This window comes from Balaenoptera acutorostrata, chromosome 21 (genome assembly GCF_949987535.1).
Source record: "Balaenoptera acutorostrata chromosome 21, mBalAcu1.1, whole genome shotgun sequence".
Taxonomy (NCBI): Eukaryota; Metazoa; Chordata; class Mammalia; order Artiodactyla; family Balaenopteridae; genus Balaenoptera; species Balaenoptera acutorostrata.
In genome coordinates, this window is record NC_080084.1 from 26,697,251 (window position 1) to 26,722,391 (window position 25,141).

The 25,141-nt window shown below is 45.6% G+C and overlaps 1 protein-coding gene across 3 annotated transcripts in view; it reads left to right on the forward strand.

The window, feature by feature from the left end:
• The window catches only part of ENPP6 (ectonucleotide pyrophosphatase/phosphodiesterase 6), a 98,528-nt gene that overhangs the window by 51,519 nt on the left and 21,868 nt on the right, over nucleotides 1-25,141 (forward strand). For 2 of the 3 annotated variants that reach the window (XM_057537399.1, XM_007177855.3), the window contains exons 3-6: nucleotides 14,950-15,061; nucleotides 19,609-19,750; nucleotides 20,909-21,088; nucleotides 23,677-23,814. In XM_057537399.1, the coding sequence (XP_057393382.1) occupies nucleotides 14,950-15,061; nucleotides 19,609-19,750; nucleotides 20,909-21,088; nucleotides 23,677-23,814 (572 nt within the window). The remainder of the gene's footprint in view (nucleotides 1-14,949; nucleotides 15,062-19,608; nucleotides 19,751-20,908; nucleotides 21,089-23,676; nucleotides 23,815-25,141) is intronic. The other variant, XM_057537398.1, reaches the window with a different exon arrangement.

A 25,141-nucleotide genomic window follows, 5' to 3' on the forward strand; every position in this document is an offset into this window, starting at 1 on the left:
ATCGGAAGCTGGAAATGGCCAGATCTTAAGAACCAGGGACTTAGGCTCTGGTATGTAAAGGGACTTGCGTTGAAGGAACAAAGGTGTATTAGGTCATATCAGTTGCAGAAACAGATAAGCCCCAAAGTCTCAGTGGCTTAACCCAATGGAAGTTTATTTTTTGCTACAGAAAGTCTGAAACGGGTAATTGTGATCAGCAGTTGCCTCTCTGAATAAGGGTGCAGACACTGGTGGGGACTGAAACGTGCCCCCCAGATCCGTACCTTGGAGCCCTAGTCCCCCATGTGGTGATGTCTGGAGGTGAGGCCTTTGGGAAGTAATCCAGTTTGGATGAGGTCATGACCGTTTTTACTCCCGCTGGGTCTTTCTTTCTTGCCGTTTAAGGGACATCTGTGTCCTTGTTTCTCCCTCCTTAGGGCTGATTCTCCACCCTGGGTACGTTACGAATCCCCTGAGGCCACTGTGAAATATCAGAGCCCAGGCTGCATCCTCAGAGGCTCCGACGTCTCTGGAGTGGGGCGAGGGGCTGAGGACGACAGCGAGAGGCCCTCTGCAGTGGGCCCGGTGCACAGACCTGGCGTGCCTGCCCTGGGTGCCCACAGCCCTGGCATGGCTGCCAGCCCCGCACTCCCATCTCTGCCGGTTGCACTGTCCCAAGAAGCCTCCTCCCGTCATTCTCGCCCCCCCGCCCCAGTCCCCAGGGTCACCCTGTGTCGTTGGCGCTGGCCTGTGTGAAACCTGACATCAGCAGGGAAAGGAAAAGAGATGAGTAGTTTGAGCATCTGAAGTGAACTCAGCACTTCGCAGACATAATCTTACTCAATACCCGCAGCAGTCCTAAGACATGACTGCTGTCATCCCCACTTTACAGACGGGGGCATGGAAGTTCCCAGAACACACAGCCAGGACACAGTAAGCCGCCTGGGCTGCTGCCGGGGCTGCCTGAGTCCACGCCCCGTGCAGGGTCCCTCCCTGAGCTTGGCCGAGGCCGGGGAGGGTCTTCCCACGGGCCATCCCAGGTTCGCCAGTTCAACTCCCCCCCCACTGCCCAGGGTGAGAGCGGAGGGATTCAGGGGGAGGGATCCTGACAAAGTGAAGGAAAAAGCCCAGAGTCGGGACTTCCTGTAGAAACTCAGTCCCCGGTAGAGAATGCTGGAGGCTTGGCTTTTGGTGGCCGAGGCAGGCCTACACCCACCCCCAGGTCTGCTCCACTTTCCCCCTCGGCACCAAACACGCCCTCGTTGTCAGTGGGAAGGGGGCTCAGCCGCCTCTGCGTGCTTTTCCCAGCTGGTGGGCCGCGGCTGTCAGAGGGATTCCTTAGGGTGGGACAGAGACGTGGTGCTTTCACCTCACCAGAGCCCTTTGCGTGCAGAGAGCTCTGTCCCCTCCCGGCCTCTCCCCTCCTGTTCTCCCTGCTGTACTGGATGGAGCCCCTGAGGAACCTCAGGGGAACGTAAAGACCGGAGAGAAAACAGCTGAGGCCAGTTCAGCCACTTCCTTGCTGTGGGACCTGGGGACAGTCACTTAATCTCTCTGTGCGGCGGGTTCCTTATCTGTCCCACAGGAATGACTACGTGTACCTCTCAGGCTTGCTGGGCATGTGAAATGAGATAGAATATACAGAGTATCTGACCAGAACATATGGTTAATAGCTATATAGTAACCCCACCCTTGCCCCCAGATTCTTAAAAGGGAGCTTCAGCCTGTGTCCTTCTAATGCGTCACATGGGGTACACGGGGGGAGGGGGAAGCTCTGGCCAGGTCACTCTTGGCTCAAGATAATGCTGCAAGGTCACATCAGGGATTCAAATACACACTTGCAGCAAAGGCCACAGAGTGAAACACAAGTCCTGTTTTAAATCGCCATGAGAATTCTGAGACAGACCATCATGGCCAGTCAGGGACAGGAAAGGAGTTTCCCGGGAAAGGGGTGGATGGAGGGATCTGGCCACTGGGTCATCAGAGGAGGGAAAGAGGACAGAGTCTGGCTTTTTGATGTCTCAGGGCTGGGGGGCAGAAGCCACGGGCAGGGTGAGCTGTGCACACAGGACTCTGTGCAGAGGCAGCGCTGACTGCTGGGAGGTGTGGCCACTGGGGCGGCCCTCGGGCTGTTTGCCCAAGGTGTGCAGAGCGTTGGCTTTTCAGGGCCACATGCAGCACTCACTCCTGCTCCCAGCCATTCCTGGAAGTGGTTCAGAACCACCTCAGAAGTTGGGGAGACCAAGGTTCCCCCAGATACATGGTGGGAGGAAAAGGGCAGTTTGTAAGACCTGGAGATCACAGCCTCGAATTGGAGGGCTGGGGGATGAGGAATCCCTGGGTCGGCGCTAGAGTTCTAGCAAAGCCGCTGGCAAGGCTGAGCCTGGGGTCAAGGGCTTGCAGGCATCCTGCATCCCGAGGAGGCCCAGGCTTCTTGGATCCAAATACCAGGAAGCCACCTGCTCCGGGAGGAGGCTCTGGTGGGGACCACCATGTGTGCAGCAGTCGAGATGCCTTCCCCCTGGGGAGCATGATGTCACTGTAATCATGCAATCATCTGCAAGATTTAGATGACCTTGAGGCATGTGCCTCTGACCCAACGATGCTGCTCGTGGCTGATATGAGGGGCACCAGGAGTCCCTCAGTCCTCACCTGGGCCTGCTGGGGAGGAGTGCGGTCCCTGACCCTCGGACAGAGACTTTCCCATCTAAAGCTGACTCACAGAGGCAGAGATCGCATCTCACCTTTGGCCTCATGATGCCTTGCTAAGGTTTCATCACTGCCTTCCTAAAGCAGACACCCAGCCTGGGTTAGGCACACGCCCCTCTGCCCTCAGGTTCCTATTAGTCACCTTTTATGCCCAGTAAGTCCTTTTCAGTTGAGTTTCCAGAATCTGCTCTAATGGATGAGTGCTTCTCATCTCATCTGTCTGCTCCTGTGCACAAGGCCAGTCCGCATGGCATCCTGTGTTCAGGCCAGCCCACCACCCCCCTCCCCAGATCAGAAGAGACCTCCCAGCCCTGTGGGCCCGGCTGACCTGGGAAAGGGTCTCTGAGATCAAAGGCCACACTTTCCCCAAGGACTTGTCCCCATAAGCTCCTGTGCCTCAGATGTATCTTCCTGGAAAAGGTTACATGTTTCTAAGAGTTAATTGACTTAGCTGTTTTAATAAGCTCTCTTGAGACACATATTCAACCGCAGTACACCTGCCTCATATCACATAAAATGCAGCTCACAGGGGTTATTGTCACAAGGTGTGTGGAAGTTGGAAGCCGAGCGGCACTTGGAAGGCGGGACCTGTGTTCTAGGAAGTTTAGAGAAATAAGATTTTCATGGGCTCAACTTCCTTGGAGAGAGTTGGCAGGAAGCAAGGATCAGTCAGGAAAGCAGTGGAAAAGTACCAGAGCCAGGAAGCTGATTACTAGGTGGCAAGGAGACCTTGGGACAGTCACTTCTCCCATCTCAGGCGTTTGTTTTCTCAGCTGCAAAATAAAAGGCACTGATGTAAGGCTGCCGTGAAGGGCCGTGAAAGCTGTTCGTTGTGCCCGGATGCTGTGTCCACGGGGACGTGGTTCACACTATAGTCTTCATAGATTTGCATATTTATTTTGACAATATGTTGGTCTGTGACAGTCATGTTGCCATGACAAAATAGATATAGTAAAATAATTGTCTAGCAGATGTAAGTTAAGTGTTTTGAAGAAGAAGTGACTTAAAATTTTTTTTGGCACAAAGATGCATGGGCTTAGTGGTGGTCCTCTTTGGTTGTCCTTTAAGTTCCCTCTAACTCTGTATTTTCTGCTCAGGATATATTTATTAGGTTGCTGAGGTGGGACTATCCAGCAGGAAGGCAGACTCTAGACAGAGATAAGATGAGGACCTGAACAGTGAGCCCTAATTAAGGGCAATTCCCTTTCAAGTTCCCTGGGAGCAATGAGGAAATAAGATGGAGTAAAGCTGAAGCCTGCCCTTGAAGCACTGGCGAAACCAAAATCTTACTGCCAAGTTCCTGGTTGGTCTTTGAAACTGCAAAAGCCAGGCCACTGCCTTTGTTTCCCCACAGACCCCTGTGCAGAGATTCAGGAATCCCTGCTTTCCTCAGGCACGGTGGGCTGACCTGAAGGACCTCAGCTGACCAGATCCACACTCCCTGGGAGGCCATGAAAATGGCCTGGAGGCAACAGCCCAAGAGGCTGAGCAGTGCGCCTAGGTTCACAGACTGAGCCCACGGTGGGTCCAGAAAGGGCCCCACAGACTCCTGATTAGAGAAATAGCTCGTGGGATCCACACAGCACACCCCTTCCAGTCTGATGATTTCCATCAGGTAAAGACTAAGGAAAACAACACGAAGCCCCCAGACTAATTCTTCCGGAATAATGAACCTTGCTCTCTCTAAATCTACCACTTTCACTAATTCCATGTTCCATTGCATCGTGGCATCTGTCATTGCTTGCTGGCTGTTTCCTTTGCCAGTCATTTTTATTCATTCTGGGTTTTAAGATTAGAGGTCTGGTGACTGTTTTTGCCTTTGGAGATTTCACCTGGGAGAGACCATTCAGGACAGAGAGCGCAGAATGATTGCACTTGCCTCAGTTTTTGTGAACTTGGGTACCGGTCTCTCCCTTCTCGGGGCCACATGAAGGTATGTAGCTTCAATCCAAATTAATTGTGTCTGCAGCGTCAGGGCATCTGTGCTGGGTTGAGACACAATCTTTTCACTCCACTGTCTGGCTCTCTGCTTATCTGAAGAGACAGTAAGCAATAATGCTCCGTTTGCTCTGCAGTGAAGGTTTTCCCTCTCTCTGCTCAGCTTATAGCGCTTCAGCTGGGGAACAACCCTGAGAATAAATGACAGCTATCAGTCATATCTTACCTCCAACTGCCTGCACCACTCTAAGCCCTGCTGTTTTCTGAACTTTACAGTTCCCTTATAGTAGCAGCACTAATGCCTAGTTTCCTGGTTCAGGGTCTTCAAACTGTAAGGATTTCCAAGAGCAAGATTAATTTTAAGGGAATCTGTTTTAAGATCAGCAACTTTCATATATATTGCAAAAATTGTCCTGATTAAAAACATGTCCTTTTCCTACTTTATATAAGAAAGGAGTACCCCTCAGCAATCAAGAACCTTACTAAGGTGCATTGCCTCAGTATATAAAAGCCTCCAGGGCCAAACAAAGAAACAGTTCAAAATGTTGGTGTAGGTGTATAGAAAAGAATGCATCTAGTGACAAAATAACAAAACGTAAAAATAGTCAAGTATTTTCCAATGCTCTCTTTTAAATTATTTAAGAAAAACTTAATTGAGTTGTCAGCTGAAACACTACTTAAAAATTTATGATGATAGATCACTATGTGAATGTTGGCATTCAAAGAAGCCATTCAAAGAATTAGATGACAGACTTCTTCTATTTCCATCTACTTATTTATGTAAACAACTTTCTTATCACTTAGATTTAACAAATAGGAATAGAATGGATTCTGAGCTTGTCTCATTCTAGAGATCAATCATATTCATCCATGGATATACAAACTGATTTTTAAAAGCATCCTATGCCTTTCATTATGAGATGCATTTCCAATAAAATGTAACTTTTTATTTAAAAAAATCACTTATTGAAATTTGGGGTTCCACTGGTACAATGACAGGCAAAGCTACTTTGAAACAACTCTTCTCACCAGCAACAACTGAAAACGCTGCTGGACTCTGTGTGTGTGTGTGTGTGTGTGCACGTGCACATGCACACAGTGTGATGGATCAGAGACAGACTAAGACCTAGAGAAGGTGTATCTGGAAATTGGCACCATGTCTCCCCTGCATTTAAACACTGATCACAGAAGCAGCAGCTGAGAGACTAAGAAACTGAACTGAGGTTCTGACAGAATCACAGGACGGGGGACATGACAAAAATTGGAGTTCACGGGCCGCCAAGCAGAAGAGATCTAGTAAACATCCTAGACTTTCAGTTGGGACAATAAAGGACAATGCCCTTGGAGTAAGAAGGAGCTAGAAGTAAACTAGGGATGAAACCCTCTGGAGGACTGAAGCCTTCATAAAGCCCAAGATGAGCTTCGAGTCATCTTAATCCCTGACTAAATCCACTCTGGGTTAAGATGGTCTGCCTATAGCCTAGGTGCCCTTCGTAAGCAAAAAGCCTGTGCTCTCTAGAAAAAGATAACAACATATGGAGTGTCAAATGATATCTACAATTTTTCATATACAATATGCAGCATTCAGTTATAAAAAATAACCAGAATATGGGAAAACAAGTCCTGACTGGAAACTCAGGAGAAATAAACAGACAAGTCTTGACTGAAAAATCAAGAGAAAAATAGTAGACAATAGACTCAAACCCACTGGTCCAGACACCGATATGACTTTAAAGAGAGCTATGATAAAAGAACTAAATGACAAAATGGAGACTTGCACTAGTAAACTAGAACTTTTTTAAAAAGTGAACTCTAGCGCTTCCCTGGTGGCGCAGTGGTTGAGAATCTGCCTGCCAATGCAGGGGACACGGGTTCGAGCCCTGGTCTGGGAAGATCCCACATGCTGCGGAGCAACTAGGCCCGTGAGCCACAATTACTGAGCCTGCGCGTCTGGAGCCTGTGCTCCGCAACAAGAGAGGCCACGATAGTGAGAGGCCCACGCACTGCGATGAAGAGTGGCCCCTGCTTGCCACAACTAGAGAAAGCCCTTGCACAGAAATGAAGACCCAATGCAGCCATAAATAAATAAATAAATAATCATTTTAAAAAAAAGTGAACTCTATAACTGAAGACAGCTCTCCAGCTTAAATAGGCAAAAAGATGAGAAAGGCAGAAAAGAATGTTCGAGACATATGGGACATAGTGAAAAGGCCACAGGAGGATTAGAGAGAGAGGATGAGACACAAGTAATATTTGAGAGATAAAGTTTGAGAACTTTCTGAAACAGACAAGAAATATCAAATCATAGACTCAAGAAGTGCTGTGAAACCCATGAATTTCAGAACTGCTGATACCACAGAAATGAGAAAAACTTAAAAGCAGCAATAGAAAATTGTTCAAAGAAGCAGGGATAAGACTGACAGCTGACTTTCCAACAGAAATACTGGAATCCAGAAAGACAATAGAATGATATCCCCAAATGATAAAAGAAAAATAATGATCAGTTCTATATCCAGTGAAAATATCCCTCAAAAATGAAGGCAAGGGACTTCCCAGGTGGTTCAGTGGTTAAGACTCCATGCTCCCAATGCAGGGGGCCCGGGTTCAATCCCTGGTCAGGGAAATAGATCCTGCGTGCCACAACTAAGACCCAGCGCAGCCAAATAAATAAAAATTTTTTTTTAAAGGAAGGCAAAATAATGACTTTTTCTAGAGACAGAAAACTGAGAGAATTTATTGCCAGCACGTTTAGAGTGGAGGAAATGCTAAATTCTTAAGGTGGAAGGAAAATTGTCACAAATGGAAGCACAGAGATGGAGGAAGGGATGAAGAGCCACAGAAAGGGTAAATGTGTAGGAAAAACTAAATTAATAATAATAGTAGTAATAATAATTTTTAGATTAAAAACCCATACGGAATGGAAATACATGACCACAGAAGCACAGAAGGTAGGAGAAATGTAAAATTCAAAGTTAAAGTGTTCAAATGTCTTTGCATTGCCTGGGAAGTTGTGGGAGTGCAAATTTATATTAGATTTCGATTGACCAATATTTCAATTTTTAAAAATCATCTCTAGGGCACTATTCCAGAAAGAGATTAATTAAAATATACAAATAGCACGGTAATAGAGGAGAGGAAAAGGAACAATAATAATCATACATCCATAATCCAAAAGGAATTAAGAAAGGAGAGAAAAACTGTCAAATGTGTAATGAATACAAGACATGTATTTAGGTGGCTGATTTAAACATAAAAATTTCCTTAAGTACATTGCAAGTAAACGTTTATTTTTTTTAACTAATATTTCATTAAATACTCCAATTAATCTGAATGAGTCTATTTATATAAAGTTCAAAAGCAGGTAAAACTAATCTACAGTGTTAGAATAGTGTTTACACTTGGAAGAGCAGTGACTAAAAGGGGGCATGAGGAGGTGCCTGTATGTGAAGGTTATGTTCTGTGTCCTGATCTGGGTGCTGGCTACACAGCTGCATTTACTTTGTCAGGATGAACAGCACACTTATCATTTATTCACTTTGTATGTATCTATGTTAAACTTTAATAGAAATTTACATGAAAAACAACTATCAGACTGGATAAAAGCAAAAACTAATATATGCTGCTTATAAAAGATGTACATTAAATGTAAGTACGCAGAAAAGTTGAAAGTAATAGCATTTTTAAAAGACACAGCACACACTCAGCAAAGGAGAGCTGGTGCAGCTATAACATCAGTCGGTGCAGACTCTAAGCTTAGACTAATTTTAAGATAAAGAAAGACAGTTCACATTGATATAAAGTTCAGTCTACCAAGAAGTTGTAATAATTCTAAATTTTCATGCTCCTAATATCACAATCTCAAAATAAATAAAGCAAATATTGATAAAACCCAAAGGAGAAATGGGTAAATTCACGATAGTAAGTTTTAAGACATCTTTCTCAGTAACTGATAATATAAGAAAATAAAAAAACAGGGCTTCCCTGGTGGCGCAGTGGTTGAGAGTCTGCCTGCCCGTGCAGGGGACGCAGGTTCGGGCCCTGGTCTGGGAGGGTCCCACATGCCGTGGAGCAACTGGGCCCGTGAGCCACAACTGCTGAGCCTGCGCGTCTGGAGCCTGTGCTCCGCGGCAGGAGAGGCCGCGATAGTGAGAGGCCCGCGCACTGCGATGAGGAGTGGCCCCCACTTGCCGCAACTGGAGAAGGCCCTCGCACAGAAACGAAGACCCAACACAGCCATAAATAAAAAAAAAAAAAAAAGAAAAGAAAAACAGAAGGATACAGAAAATTTATGTAACATAATTAACATATTTACCTAACTGATATTACTAGAACACTGTACCCAACTACCACTAAATACACATTATTCCCAAGTACACATGGAACATTTGTCAAAAATGACCATATTTTAGCCATAAAGCATTTCTCAACAAATTGGAACTGTATGAAATCATGCAGAATGTGTTCTCTGACTACAGTGTAATTAAAGTATAATCAATAATAAAAAGAAAAATTTTAATTCTATATATTTGTAAAATAACCAGAGACTTCTAAATAACTCATGGTTCAAAGAAGAAGTAACTATGGATATTTGGATTGTGGGATGCAAGTAAAGTCATTCTTAAATGGAAATTAATAGTTATACATCCAAGTGATGACAAGGGTGGAGTAACAAAGTCTCATATAGTGCCAGGAGGAGCAAATTAATATAGCAACTTTGAAAACCTATTTGGCGTTATCTAATAAAGGTGAACATACGCATACCCCAAATCTAGCAATTCTACTCCTACACATATTACAACAGAAATGCATACCTAAGTGCATCAAAGAACATGTACAAGAATGTTTATATCAGCATTATTCATAATTTTAAAAAACTGGATATTCATACAATAGAACTTTTGTGTCCTAATGGGTATATTAGAAGGAAGTTGGAAGTTATCACTAAAAATATGTTTTTGGTTTCTTATTACAAAAATAACAGATATTTATTTTAGGAAAGTTAGTTCAATTCAATAAGCAATAATAAGAATATAAAAGTCAACTATGATCCTTCTGTATCAGTTACGAACTATCTACTGCAAGTTTTAGAAAACCTAGCCAACAGTGACTCAACATATAGGAATTTATTTGTATCACATAAGAAGTATGTACTTTATGTAGTTCAGCTGTTTAACAATGTCATTTTAAAAACCTAGGCTCTTTCTATCCTTCTGCTCTGTATTAGCATATTAACTTTTTACCTTCATGCTTGTTGACTCATGGTTTCAGAATGGTTGCTGCCGGTCCAGGGATCATGTCCTTACAACCTACATTCCAAACTGCAGAAGAAGAAAAGAGGTAGTGCTTAGCAACTCATGTTAATTTTTTCATATCAAAGCACAGCCTCCCACTCTAAGCATCTCAGCAGATCTCAATGCCAGTAGTGAGTCACATGACCATTCCTACTCACAAGGGACCCTGGGCAGATGAGAAAGCTTTCCTCTTTCTTTAGTAAGGGATGGGAAGGAAGAAAGAAGTTCAGAATGGCTTCAGTTTAGCCAAAAAAAGTCTACCAAGCCAGCCGCACAAATTTTACCCTGTCTTATATTTTGTTATATTCACTTCCACTCTTTTTTTTTTTTTTTTTTTTATTTATTTTGGTTGTGTTGGGTCTTCGTTTCTGTGCGAGGGCTTCCTCTAGCTGCGGCAACTGGGGGCCACTCTTCATCGCGGTGTGTGGGCCTCTCACTGTCGCGGCCTCTCTTGTTGCTGAGCACAGGCTCCAGACGCGCAGGCTCAGTACCTGTGGCTCACGGGCTTAGTTGCTCCGCGGCATGTGGGATCTTCCCAGACCAGGGCTCGAACCCGTGTCCCTTGCATTAGCAGGCAGATTCTCAACCACTGCGCCACCAGGGAAGCCCACTTCCACTCTTTCTTAGACATAAATATGCTTTTAAAAAAAATAAATTTATTTATTTATTTATTTTTGGCTGTGTTGGGTCTTCATTGCTGCACGCAGGCTTTCTCTAGTTGTGGCGAGCGGGGACTACTCTTCGTTGCGGTGTGTGGGCTTCTCATTGCGGTGGCTTCTCTTGCTGCGGAGCACCGGCTCTAGGCACGTGGGCTTCAGTAGTTGTGGCATGTGGGCTTCAGTAGTTGTGGCTCTCGGGCTCTAGAGTGTAGGCTCAGTAGTTGTGCCACATGGGCTTAGTTGCTCCGTGGCATGTGGGATTTTCCTGGACCAGGGCTCGAACCCATGTCCCCTGCATTGGCATGTAGATTCTTAACCACTGCACCACCAGGGAAGCCCTAAATATGCTTTAAATATTTACAAAAATGAGATCATCCTTCACAAACTATTTACTAGCCTTTTTTCACTTAAAATAGTATGGCAGTAAATACAAATGGTATAATAATTTTATATGCCTGCATGGTATTTCATTATTTAGATGTGTGTAATTTAACCATACCTTTATTACCAAATGTTTAAATTGCTTCTTAATTTTATATTCTAAATTATATTGTAATAAAGGTGCTTGTATATACAAATTTATTTTCTTAGAATATGTTCTCTGAAGTGGTTTTCAAGGAAAAGCATGTATACAATAAAATTTATATAAATATTGCCGAACATTGCCACTCTGGAGCAGAGTGACCCAGAAATCCACTCCTGGTTGTGTGCCTCATATTGGTGTTTTTCAAACACTGGTCTTGATTCATAACGGACAGTGACATCAATTTGTGGATCGTTAACCAGTGTTTTAAAAAACCCACATAAAACAGAATAGAATAGAATAAAGTATTAGCGTGCTTTGCTCATATTTTAGTGAAACTTCTGTTTCCTCTGTGAGAGTGTGTGTTCTGTACTGTGTCATGAAGCAAAATGAGTATTTTGCCAAGGGTTACAGACAAAATTTTTAAAAAAATGTTCCCAGGGCTTCCCTGGTGGCGCAGTGGTTGAGAATCTGCCTGCTAATGCAGGGGACACGGGTTCGAGCCCTGGTCTGGGAAGATCCCACATGCCACGGAGCAGCTGGGCCCGTGAGCCACAATTGCTGAGCCTGCGCGTCTGGAGCCTGTGCCCCGCGACGGGAGGGGCCGCGATAGAGAAAGGCCCGCGCACCACGATGAAGAGCGGTCCACGCACCGCGATGAAGAGTGGCCCCCGCTTGCCGCAACTGGAGAAAGCCCTCGCACGAACCGAAGACCCAACACAGCCAAAAATAAATAAATAAATAAATAAATAAATAAATAAGAAAATCCTTTAAAAAAAAAAAAAAAATGTTCCCATAGAGGAACACTCATGCATGCCTCCTGATTTCCAGCACTCATTTTAAATTTGTTTGTTGTTAATTGCCTTGATAAGAAGTTCTATAACAGTAACAAATTATAGCGGTGATGACAGCGCTCCTGATTTGCTTTGGACCTAAATGAAAAGTTGTCCCATGAAGTTTTTTTTTTTTAAGATTTATTTATTATTTATTTATTAATTTTATTTATTTTTGGCTGCATATGGTCTCAGTTGCAGCACACAGGATCTTCATTGAGGCATGTGGGATCTTTTGTTGTGGTGCCCGGGCTTTTCTCTAGTTGTGGCGTGTGGGTTTCCTCTTCTCTAGTTGTGGCGTGTGGGTTTCCTCTTCTCTAGTTGTGGCTAACGGACTCCAGGGCACGTGGGTTCTGTAGTTGTGGCGCGCGGGTTCTAGTTGAGGCGTGTGAGCTCAGTAGTTGTGGCACGCGGGCTTAGTTGCCCCACGACATGCGGGATCTTAGCTCCCTGACGGGGAATTGAACCTGCACCTCCTGCACTGCAAGGCAGATTCTTTACCACTGGACCTCCAGGGAAGTCCCCCCATGAAGTTTTGAAATGTAGAATTTTCACTGTTAATAACTAGCCTGTCAGTGAAGTTTTCATTTCCTCTTTACATCGTTTCATAAAGGTTTTCTTTTTTATTTATAAGGAGTTGGATTTATTTTTAGTTAATTGTTATAATTAATTTACAGTTTTATTACCTGTGGTCAGATAATATGCATTGTGCTATATAATTTCTGCTTTTTTGGAAGTTAATGAGATTTTCTTTGTGGATGAGGATATGATCAGTTTTTCCAACTTTTGTGTTTTTATAACAATTCCATTCTTATAAGAATTCTTTAATAATAATTATGTATATTTGTGTATATTTATGATATATAAATACTCATTTTCATTCTAAACTATTAATGTGGATTTGTAGCTGTTTCAGGCTTTTGAGACCATAATCAACTTTAATACTATTGATAGAGCTGATTTTTTTGGTTTACTTTTGGGGGAGTTTATTTGGTCTATTCTTTTATATCTAACCTTGCTGTGTCATTTTACTTAACCTGTAAATTTTAAAAATAGTTTATAGTTACTTCATGTTGACATTCTTGTAGAGTGCAACCCATTCACATTTATTTTGAAATGAATATACTTGATTTTCTCTTTTATTATGCTTTCAATATTAGTGCTTCCTAGATATTTCCTTTTTTTTACTTTTCATGTACTTTGATATTTGATTAATTTTGTATGCTTCTTTTTCTTCCTTTAGTAATTTCGAAGTTATGCATACAACTTTCTTCTGTATATTCCAAACTTTTAAATCAATGTCTGAACACTAATCTATAGAATGAACACTATATATTGACCATCCCTTCCCTCCAACAACAATGAAAATGCTTTTCCTTTCATTTTTGTTGAAATAATTGGGAACTTTAGATCCAGGTTATTACATTAAACATTTTTTAAAAATATGCACCTTATTTTTCAATAAAATATTTTCACATAACTACATTAATATTACTAATACTTAACTATATTTTGTGATTTCATCGTTTACTGCTATTTATTTTAAGACCCTATCTTATTGATTCTTGGGTTCTTTTATTTTGACTTATTTCTCGATAAACTTGAGTAAATCTTAATAGTATGGAAAAATGTCTGTCTGTCCTTAATGTCCATAATGTCTGTCCTTGCACGTCTGAATTCGTCAGATACTGTTTTAAAAGAATACCTAAAGTTTTGGAGTCAGATAAAACTAGATTCAAATGTTAGCTCTTCCTCATTATTGCCCTGAGACAATGGGGAAGTCTCTTCACCTTTTCGACTCAGTTCCTCCTGTGTAAAATGAAGGCACCATCAGCTATTTTATAGGATTCATAAGGATCATACCAAGTGTAAGTGGGAATCATTTTCTCTGGGCTACAAGAAAGCTCACCATCTGGTCTCCAGACCCCCCTTGCCTGGGAACGTTACCGTGCTTGCTGTTCTACACACACACCTTATTGTTTCTCACTTTGAACTTTTGCTTCTGCTACTGTCTTTGCTTGGACGTCCCTTTCTTCCCACTTCTAACCCCAACGCATCGGCCAGACACAGTCTGTAAGACTGAGCCCAACACGGGGATTCGAGGAAAGCTTCCAGAAGGAAATAATATCTGAATTAAATGTGCCTCGTCTGAGTTCCCTCACCACCCAGTAAATGTGCACTTCACTTTAGACGTCAACTATTACACTGTTTGCACGGAATCCTCCTCCTACTCGGCTAGATTCTGGGATGCCACAGGATGGAGACACTATGTCTGAACATAGTGACTAGTTCATAGTAGGTGCCCAATAAATACACCCAACTAACAAACTGAGACTGGCACATTCCTCTCCTGCCCTATTTTCTGATAATGAGGTTGGATGTCTCTTCCTCGGGGCAACCATTTCAACTTGTTCAGGGGCCTGGGGCAGAAAAGCTAAGGCCACAGCAGCTCCTAACATCTGAATGCCTTTCATTCTTTTACTTCATTTTGGGAGAGGTAAGGGCATGGCTCAGGATCCTTGCCTTAACTCAGTGATTTTTAGACTTGCCCATCAGTGCAGTACTTCTGAGTCCAGTTAGACTAGTGAAGTCTTTAGTTTCTTATTCCCAGGCTAATCAGATATTACCTCATACTTGGTTCTAGAATAGGCAAAGATGCACTAGAAGAATTAGTAGTTAAAAAAAAATCTATAGAAAAAAGTTTTAATTGAGACATTCTTTGTACTAACTAATTTTTGTTATTGTTGTTTCAAATTGGGAAGGACAACCATTAACCAATTTTTGCTAGTCCCTGTCATGAGATACCAGTGCTGTATAGGAATGATATTTAAGAGCCTCTGCTCCAGTTAAACAAAATTAGAGTTAAATACACCACTTATCAATAATACATTCTTTTATTTCATGAAAAGGAACACAAATTTTTGTTTTGACTAATGGTATTTGCTTCCTAAAATAGGCTCATAACCCTACCTTGATTATTGAAGAAAGTAACCATTTACCATCTTTTTCCTTCTTAGGCTGTGAGGTTGAGATTCTTGGTGTCAGACCTACTTACTGCCTAGAATATAAAAATGTCCCAACGGATATCAATTTTGCCAATGCAGTCAGCGATGCTCTTGACTTCTTCAAGTAAGTGTCCCAAATCCTTAGCCATGCCACTGTTCTTCCTGTTTCCAGGACCAATAATGAATGCTAAAGTGGATTAAGAAGGCTTGGTATAGGTGAAATATGTCTCAGAGAGGTAGTAAGCCTCTCACACGGTGATTGCTACCCTCTAGTAGAGAATGATTGTGCGTTGAATAATTTTAGGTAGGGGCACTCTTTGGAAACGTTGAATTGAGAGCAAGGAAGTCCCCAGGGGTTTAGGACTTTCTTCTTTGTGTTGATGGAAAATAGAGAAGCAATGTGAATGTCAGCGTTTCTCTAATCATGATATAGTGAATGCCTGACTCTCCGAAGATATAAGTTTTTGACAGAAGAAGGAAGCTCTTTGATGGAATAAGTTTGGAAAAATTGCCTACTCTGCCATCTTCTTGGAAATGTACAAAGCCTGTTAGCATATTAGAACATAGAACCTTTTTTTTTTTTCTCTTCCACATGGAACTATCACACCCAGTTTGAAAAATGCAGAAATCAGTAATGGTCTGAATAGCACACAAGAGTGTGTCAGGGAAACTGACTTATTTCTAAGTTTTCAATTTTTTTTTTTAATGTATGTACGTATTTATTTTTTGCTGGGTTGGGTCTTCGTTGCTGCGTGCGGGCTTTCTCTAGTTGCGGCGAGAGGGGGCTACTCTTTGTTGTGGTGCACAGGCTTCTCATTGCGGTGGCTTCTCTTGTGGAGCATGGGCTCTAGGCACGTGGACTTCAGTAGTTGTGGCACACAGGCTCAGTAGTTGTGGCTCATGGGCTCTAGATCACAGCCTCAGTAGTTGTGGCACACAGGCTTAGTTGCTCTGCGGCATGTGGGATCTTCCCGGACCAGGGCTCAAACCCGTGTCCCCTGCATTGGCAGGCAGATTCTTAACCACTGTGCCACCAGGGAAGTCCCTCAATTTTTTTTTTAACACTCAGCAACTGCAACCATTCCTTTAAACTACTTCCATTTCTCTCTCCCTAATTCTCTCCAACCCACTTCAGTAAGGAAAATGGATGTGACGTTCTGAACTCTTTACATTGAAAAGAAATCTGGACAGGATCCTAAGGTGATGGGAGATCTGGGTGTCCCTGAAGTCCAGGGTTGGGGGCCCCTTGCAGCTCTCAGGTAATTGGGCTGATGGCCACATGTCCTTCTGGCATGGTTCCTGGGCTGAAAGCTATAAATGGCCAATAACAGATCTGCAAGCGTTTCCACCCATCACTCCTCACCCAACCGCTCCGTTACAAATGAGCTGACCAGTGATGGAGACCAGACCCATGTGGAAAACAGCTGGCCACCAAGAATTTGTCAGCTAAACTCCAACAGGCAAGAGCTCTTAGCCCTTGAAGACTCAGGTCCCTCATGAATCAACGAGCTCGAACATAGACGTCTTTCACAAAAAGCATGTGTATAAATCCCCGAATCTCAAGCATCGCAATTCCAGTGTTCCTGGCATCTGGGGTTGACAGCCTCCTAACACAAAGCCATCAGGCAAATCTGTGAGACTTACTAGCTTTCTGATCACACGGAGATTTATGGATATGGCAAATAGCCTTAAAGAAACCAGCCCAGTGGCTGCTGTATTAAGGTGAAGTGTCTAAAATGTAGTGACCTGAAAGCATTTCATTGAGCTTTAGTGCAACCAGTAAACCTTGTGAAATTTTTCCCACATACAAGCCCCACCCTGGAAGTGTACACACGTAAACATAGGATGTTCTGTGTGAACCAGCGCATCTGGGACGCTACAGGCACAAGTACAAAAGGCAGCTAAATGCGGAGACATATCCGAGGGCATGATTTTGTGGAAAGTTCCATTATGTCACACGTGGTGGAGGAAATGCCATCAGTCCCTCAGTGTAATGAACATGGGCCTCAAAAGAGTTTAGGGATATGTATGAAAATGCCATTCCCAGGTTAGAACTTTTCCCTACCGCCTGCACACGTGTGGAACCCTTAGTGACTTTTTGTTCTCTGCTGTCTGTAGATGCAGGGGGCATTTGTATTAGTCATTCATAGAGTAGCGAGTATGAATGATGATAATATTATTTGTGAGAAACAACCAAATAATAACTTACCCCAGTCCCCATTGTGGAGGAGGGTGGACATGGTATTTGTTAAAGAAGGGCCAGTCTGTTTTGTTCTAAAAAGAGAAAAGAACACTTGACTAGCAATTTCCCTTAACTGGAAACCAGTATATCCTCCAAACTGTGGATGAAGTACACCTCAGGGTACGAGAACATCACAGCATCATTAAAAGTTGTGCCCTCTTGGCAAGTATGACCATGGTGAAGGAAGACGCCAGGCTGAACATTCTCTGGAACCGATCCCCGTGTAGTGAATGGAGTCGGTGTGGACATTCAAAAGCCCGGGCTGGTGGAATCATGTGTTCTGACCTTGGACGTGGGAAGTTCACATTTCCAGTCCTAGCCATGTCTCAGAGGTCTGTGAGGCCTACAGTCCTTTTTGGCCTATTTCCTCATCTGCAAAATCTGCAAATGCTTTTCTCTAGGGACGCTTTTCATCTCAGATCCAGAATTTAGAGGCACTTCCAAGCCGCAGACATAGAGCTCATGCCGAGAAATGAAAGTGACTCAGTGTCACTGCTGCCTTTGCCTTGTCTCACGCCCCACTTTCTTGGGGTTGGTGGGATTCTTATAGCAGAATAAGAACCATTTCCGCATGGTCATTTGGGTTTAGCAGAATGTTTCCCCATTGGTGCGGGCTGTTGAGTTCTCTCAGAGTATTTGGGTCGGGGTGTTGGAGCTCCACCTGGGTCTCAGTGCTGGCTCCACTTCTCACGAGCTGTGTGATGTGGGCGACAGTACTGAACTCCCTGTTTAATGTATTCCTGCCTGATAGGGTTGCTGTGAGGATGAATTAGGATAATGTATGAAAAGCCCTCAACATAGTGCCTGACCTAGAATAACTATCATTTATTGAGCACTTACTATTATTATACCTTCAACTGACAGTTACAGAGCGCCTACTGTATGCCAGATCCTAGGCTGAGCTGAGACACAATGGAGAATGAATGCATCCCAGGGTGAAAAACGCCACAATTTAGAGGGGAGGGAAGGACACATAAATGGGCAATTACAGCACAGTGTGAAAAATCACAACCCAGAGATGAACCAGGAAAGCCGTGGGAGTGCCCCGGAGGGCCACCCAGCTGAGCCCGGGCATCAGGGGTGCTTCCTGGAAGAAGCACCATCTTCCTGAGACCGGAAGGATGGGCGGGGTTGTGCAAACCACGCTCTGGAGCTACTGTGAGGTTCTTTTTCCTCTTCTGTGCATCGCAAGGCCCAAGGCACCACAGGCGCTGAGGATACACGTTCTCTCAGTCCAAGTGTCGGGGGAGACCACACCAGGAGAGACCAGGCCACCTCGCTTGTGTGTTTGTTTAAATAGAGTGTTTCAGGAGAAATAAGGCCGTCTGCCAAGAGGATTAGTTATTAACCCTTGAAGTCCACACGGAGGAGTTAGCCTTCATTCCTTTTCCGCTGCTTCCTCTTCTGTCAGTTGCTGTTACCGCTGCCTGCACCGTCACCGTCGTCAGCGTCAGCGCTCTGTTCAGGTGCTCCGGGGGGCGTTGTGGGCAGGGCGGTCACAGCGGGAAGCTGTGCGCTGCGCGGAGGAGGCGGCACGTCGCACGGTGTTTTCTCGCCTCCCCGACTCCCTCAGCCTCCTAATCCAGGTCTGTCACTAGTTCCCACTCAGTCTCAGCTTCGCACGGAGGGTTCAATAGCTGGATTTTTACCACCAGTACCCTGGCCAAGGGGGGCGTTTTTCTGGGATGCAGAAAGTGTGGTCAGTGCTAGAATTCACCCTGTGCCCACCCTGGAGCTGACCCTTCCTGGGTCCCCAGAGGCGTCAGGCCCTGAACACAAACACAAACCTGTCTGCCTCCTGCAAGGTTGCCTGGTAAAGCTTGTTCTTATTCTTGCGGGTCAGTGAAACCTACAGTCTAGTGTTTTATTTAGAGGCTTCCTCGAAGACCAGCAATAATGGAGGAGACTTTTTTTTTTGACATCTTTATTGGAGCGTAATTGCTTTACAATGGTGTGTTAGTTTCTGCTGTATAACAAAGTGAGTCAGCTATATATATACATATATCCCCATATCTCCTCCCTCCTGCGTCTCCCTCCCACCCTCCGTATCCGAGGAGACGTTGTTTGAATGATCGCTTCTCTTTTCTCTGATCTTCTGATGACAGCCGGTGGTGAGGAGAGTTATCAGAACTGTCCCCTGCCTGTTGCCACCTCTTCCGACTCCTGGGGCATGATGAGCTGAGAGGGGAGGTGACCCATAAGCATGCTCTCTGACTTTTGTCACCAGGGTGCTCGGGACTGGCACGTCTTGGTGCAGTACTCCTGTCTCTCCCTTGGAGAACCCCCTTGTTCTTTTTAAGGTATCAGCTGTGCCTGGACCACAGGGCAGGGGTGGGAGGACGCCCATGCCTCCGCCAGGACCGCCGGGCGGGAGGGGAGAAAGCTGGCAGGGCCTCTCTCAGCTCTCACCCTGCCCGCCCCCTCCGCAGGAGTGGCCAGGCGGACCTGGTAGCCATCTACTACGAGCGCATCGACGTGGAAGGCCACCACTACGGGCCCTCGTCACCGCAGAGGAAGGAAGCCCTGAGGGCTGTGGACACCGTCCTGAAGTACATGACCAAGTGGATCCAGGTGACCGAAAACCAGGACCACGGGGCTAACCTTCCCTCTGTCGCTCTTCTTCTGTCTCCTTGACTGTCACACCCCTCGACATCTTCCTTCTTACTGCTGAGAGCTGACTGGGCCAGCTCAAGGGTCTGAGGGGTCTCTTTTCTTCACACAACGCCTCCCCAGGTACCACGAGCTCCCTTGTCTTACAGCCAGGCCAGTGGCACTGAGATGACCCAGATCTGCATTACCGCCTGGCTCAGCTGGCGAGATGGCCCGATGCTTTACCAAACCATTCAGTCTGGTAACCAGATTGGTGTGGGTGTGGAACCCAGGCCTGGGTTCTCTCCCTGATCCTGCCATACCCTTAACTGAATGACTTTAAGCAAAGTATTATTTTTAAACTTTTTAAAATTTTATTTTTTATTGAAGTATAGTTGATTTACAGTGTTGTGTTAGTGTGTTAGTTTCAGGTGTACAGCAAAGTGATTCAGATATATAGATAGATAGATAGATTATATATGGTTCTTTTCCATTCTAGGCTATTACAAGGTATTGAATATGGTTCCCTGTGCCATCCAGTAGGTCCTTGTTGTTTATTTTATATAAGTAGTGTGTATATGTTAATCTCAAACTCCTAATTTATCCCTCTCCCGCCACTTTCCCTTCGGTAACCATAAGTTTGTTTTCTGTCTGTGAGTCTATTTCTGTTTTTTAAATAAGTTCATTTGTATCATTTTTTTAGATTCCATATATAAGTGATATCATATGGTATTTGTCTTTGTCTGACTTAAAATCTTATTTTTTTAAACTCTGGTGGGGTTAATGTTTCACATGTGTAGAACGGGCGAGTGACAGTTGTCGTATTCCCACCCAAGCTGGTTGAGAGACCCAAAGAGGGTGAACACAGAAGGGCTGTCTTAAAAGGCTGGCGCCTCGTGTGCGTTACGTTCGGCACCAATCGGCTGGGCACTGAGCTCTCCCGTCCCTTCCCCGCAGCACTTCTGCCATGCTTTTTTTTGAACCGTGTCTTGTCAGGGCAGACAAGCAGACGATTAAATTCAGAACTGCGGAAGAAGGCTTCCTCCTGGAACCTGTAGTTGAAAACACCTCTTTGGCAGACAGCCGGTGTAAGAGGCTCCGCCTCCGGGCGCCGTCCCGACTGCCTCTGTCTCCCCACAGGAGCGGGAGCTGCAGGACGACCTCAACGTCATCATCTTCTCAGATCACGGCATGACTGACATCTTCTGGATGGACAAAGTGATTGAGCTGGATAAGTACGTCAGCCTCCGTGACCTGCAGCAGGTGAAGGACCGAGGGCCAGTTGTGAGCCTGTGGCCGGCGCCCGGGAAGCACTCTGAGGCAAGATGGGGGGAGAAGGGGTGGGGGGGGGACGGGGGCAGAGCACACCCTCAAAGGCCATGGCTCTGCGCTGAGTCTTTGTGTGTAGCTTTAAGGCGGAAGCACAGAGCAGCCCCGGGAGCCGGGACTCTGGAGGCAGGCGACCCACCTGCCCGCTTCCTCGCCGAGTGGCCTCTGGCCAGCGGTTCCTCCTCCTGTGTCTTCTCTTCTCTGGAACGGGCACTGAACGTTAGCGGACCCGAAACGAGACGAGGGCGTGTGGTGCTCAGCACGTTCAGGGCTTAGCCCCTTACAGGGCCGTTTCATTCTTGGCCAAAATGCAGCACTTCTCCTGCGCAGCTGGGACCGCGGAAGCCTGCACAGAAGGCCCTTCTCTGGAGGAAGGCCGCCAGTCTGATCTGTGCTCATCAGGGACTGGAGAGAAGAAGGTGACGAACGGACACAGGCGGAGGCCGTGTGCGCCGTGGGTCGGCTCCTCAGCTCGGAGCCACGCGGCCGGCCGGCGTCCAGACCCCAGCTCTCCGCAGCTGCGCGGCTCCCTAACCGGCCTCCTGCCGCTTCTCTGCTGTGTGTGCTGACGATACTGTCGCCGCCCTCCCGGGCGGCCGTGAAGCACGGAGAAGCACGCCGGGCCCGCTGCAGGGACGATGTGTGTGTCACCTATGGCGGTATCACCATCCGAGGGGGGCGTCCCCACGAGGGTGTGGCGGAGTTCCCACGGCGTGCAGATCACGTGGGGCAGGGCTCCCGGGGACTCGGCACGCTCGGATGACAAGGCCCCTACTTCCCCCTCCCTCCGAACAGCCCTTCTCTCTGAGTGGCGGGTAAACCGCGCTGAGAAGGTGAAGGAGCAAGTGGCACCGCCGGCGGCCTGCTTTGCCCCGTGTGGCCTGGTCGTCTCCCAGCACAGGCCCTGGGCCTTCTCCGCGCCCGGAGAAAACGGCTCTCCTCCTTGGGGGAGGCCTCCACCGCTGCCAGGGGCGGTGCATCCGCAGGGAGCTAGGAATCAGCCTCGGCTGGGCCTGCTTCCCCACGGCAGAGACGTGGTTGGTATTGGTGGAGCACTGGTGTAGGCTGGGGTCCGTCCCTTTTGGCCCAGAGAGAGACCTTCCTCCCAGCCCTGGCCGCTCCCTCCCACATGAGAGTCTGAGATCTGTCTGTCTGGGGTTGAGGAACTCGGTGCCCACAATGCGGCTTCTCCCCAGCCTTGTCTCCTTCCCCTGACGGGTGCCCCCTTTTCTCAGGCTCCACGGCCAGCAAGTGGAGGTGCTGAATATGTTTGCACAGGGTTCTCGTGAACTCCTTAAATATGAAACTGGGAAGAATATTTTACACGTTGGCAGGTCCCACAGTAAATGGCTTCTTGCAGAGAAGTTCTGTTTTCCTGGCAAGGAACGTCATCCGTTATCTCCTATCTGGCACCTAGGGACATGGCGTCTCCAGGATGCCAGAGTATCAGCAGCTCACGAGCTGGGAAGAGCTTCTTTCCTCCAATGTGGTGTGTACGTCAGGCAGTTGCAAGCTGCCTAAAGCAGTTGGTAGATTATTCAGAACTGGGGCTATGTTTGGGTGACAGTTTGTCACGTGATGGACACAACAGTTAGTGAGACCCGTTATGTACCATCAGAGTTTTCACTTATCCAAAATCTTTCTAGTAATGCACCCTACTTTCCTTAAGTATTATGGATTTTCTTAAGTAGGAAATCATAACTCCTGGGGCCAGTAGAAACTCTCTACTAAACAGCCTAAAGACTAATTATTTTCCAGAGTTGAATTGATAAACTCAATTTTATATTCAGTTCTACCCAGGAATATATGCCTGCTTTGGCTAAGGGCCAACAAATCAACACCAGCCGGTTGATTTTAATTTTAGTCATAAAGACTTAAGCTGCTGCTAAATATTGGAAAGAGGTACAGGGTTTACATCTTCATCAGAAAATTAGCAGTGTAATTAATGGCAAACAGTCACTAGTATTTTAAAATCAGGCGTAGGGCTTCCCTGGTGGCGCAGTGGTTAAGAATCCGCCTGCCAACGCAGGGGACACGGGTTTGAGCCCTGGTCCGGGGAGATCCCACATGCCGCGGAGCAACTAAGCCCATGCGCTACAACTACTGAGCCTGCACTCTGGAGCCCGTGAGCCACAACTACTGAGCCCGCGTGCCACAACTACTGAAGCCCGCGCGCCTAGAGCCCGTGCTCCGCGACGAGAAGCCACCACAATGAGAAGCCTGCACACCACAACGAAGAATAGCTCCCGCTCGCCACAACTAGAGAAAGCCCACGCCCAGAAACAAAGACCCAACGCAGCCAAAAATAAATAAAAATAAAATAAATAAATTTATTTTTTAAAAAATCAGGTGTAGATAGGACATGCTCTAGGTCTAGTCAAAGAATAAATGCTTTTCTTTGATCTTGGTGGTATTTAACATCAGGAAGACCAATTTCTCATTCACCTTTTTATTTTACTATAGTATTTTTGACATAAATAAGTTTTTATAAAGTCCTCCCTCTCCTCCAGGTGCAATAAATATTCACATACATTTAAGAGAGAGAATGCAAACCTGGTCATTCTTGGTTATCTTTGCAGATATATGACAAATTGAGAACAGTGGAGCACATGACTGTCTACGAGAAGGAGGCCATCCCGAGCAGGTTCTATTACAAGAAAGGGAAATTTGTCTCTCCTTTGACCCTAGTGGCCGATGAAGGATGGTTCATAACTGAGGTAAATATAAAACATATGACAAGATATTCATTATACAAATTCTATCAAAGAGCCAAAGGTAAATAATTATTCACCTTTTCCACCTGAAAAATTTCGTTTTTGCTTAAGTCTCATTTGTTGTATTATTTCCTTATTTAGAGAATCCAAAGGCTTGGTCAGGTGACTTTGTAGACGCAAACTGGAGACTCCGACCCAGAGCCATGGTTTAGACTTCATGGCTCCAGACTTGCTGTATTTTAACAAATGGGCCTTAACTCAATTACCCAGGCTTACAGTGTAACCTATTCAGTTTAAAGTGGAACAGTTACTGTGAACCAAAGCAATTGCTTTAGGGCAGCGAAAAGCCAGGAGAGGCTCGGCTTTGCTTTCACCTTAAAGAGAAATGATTGGCAAACAAAAGTCCACAGGTCCAGGTCTCTGGTTTGCCCACTTGATTTTACAGAGCTTATCTTGCATTTTGGGCCCAAACCCTAATTGCTTGGTACCCGGATGATTTCAGCAGCTTCCTCCTTGCCCACCTGGACTCCAAGCTTACCAGGCCCTTGCGTCAGCTTCTGATACCCGGCCAGCTGGGAAGGCACCCCAGAGGGGAATCCGCAGACAGGGCCTGGGTCACTGTCGGTATGAGTATGAAGCTGCGTTACAAACCGGTCAGACTACAGGGTAAAAGAGAGTAGCAGATGTTGGCACATGAGAGTTGTTGGTCAAGGCCAAAAACGTACAGTTAAATTCGAGGTTGCGCATCTGTAGAATTCAACCAACTCTGATCAGAAATATCCAGGGGAAAAAAATTCCAGAAATTTCCAAAAAGCAAAACTTGAATTTGCCGGGTGCTGGCAACCATTTACATCACATTTTCATTGTATTTACAACTATTTACATAGCATTTCATTATATTAGGTATCATAAGTAATCCCGAGATGATTTAAAATATGCAGGAGGATGTGTGTAGTTATATGCAAATACTATGCTGTTTTGTATAAGGGACTCGAGCATCCACAGATTTTGGTATCCGAGGGGGTCCTGGAAACAATCCCCTGTGGATACCGCGGGACGACTGTGTAAGGCCTAAGAGTGGTATTCAATCTGCCAGAGTGAGGGCAGGTGGCGATCAGCAGAAATACTGATCAGGCAAAATGAGTGGACGTCTAGCGACCCAGGTGTGGAAAACGGGGATTCCCTGACGTAAACCTCAGTCGTTCAGGAGGACTGAGTTGTTCCTGTGTGCTCTCAGACCAGAGAAGCAGCTGGTCGCTGAGGAAGCAAAGCAGAACTGGTCAGAAATGTCAGCTGCACTGTTCCGCGGCCAAGCTGGGTCCTTCTGGTC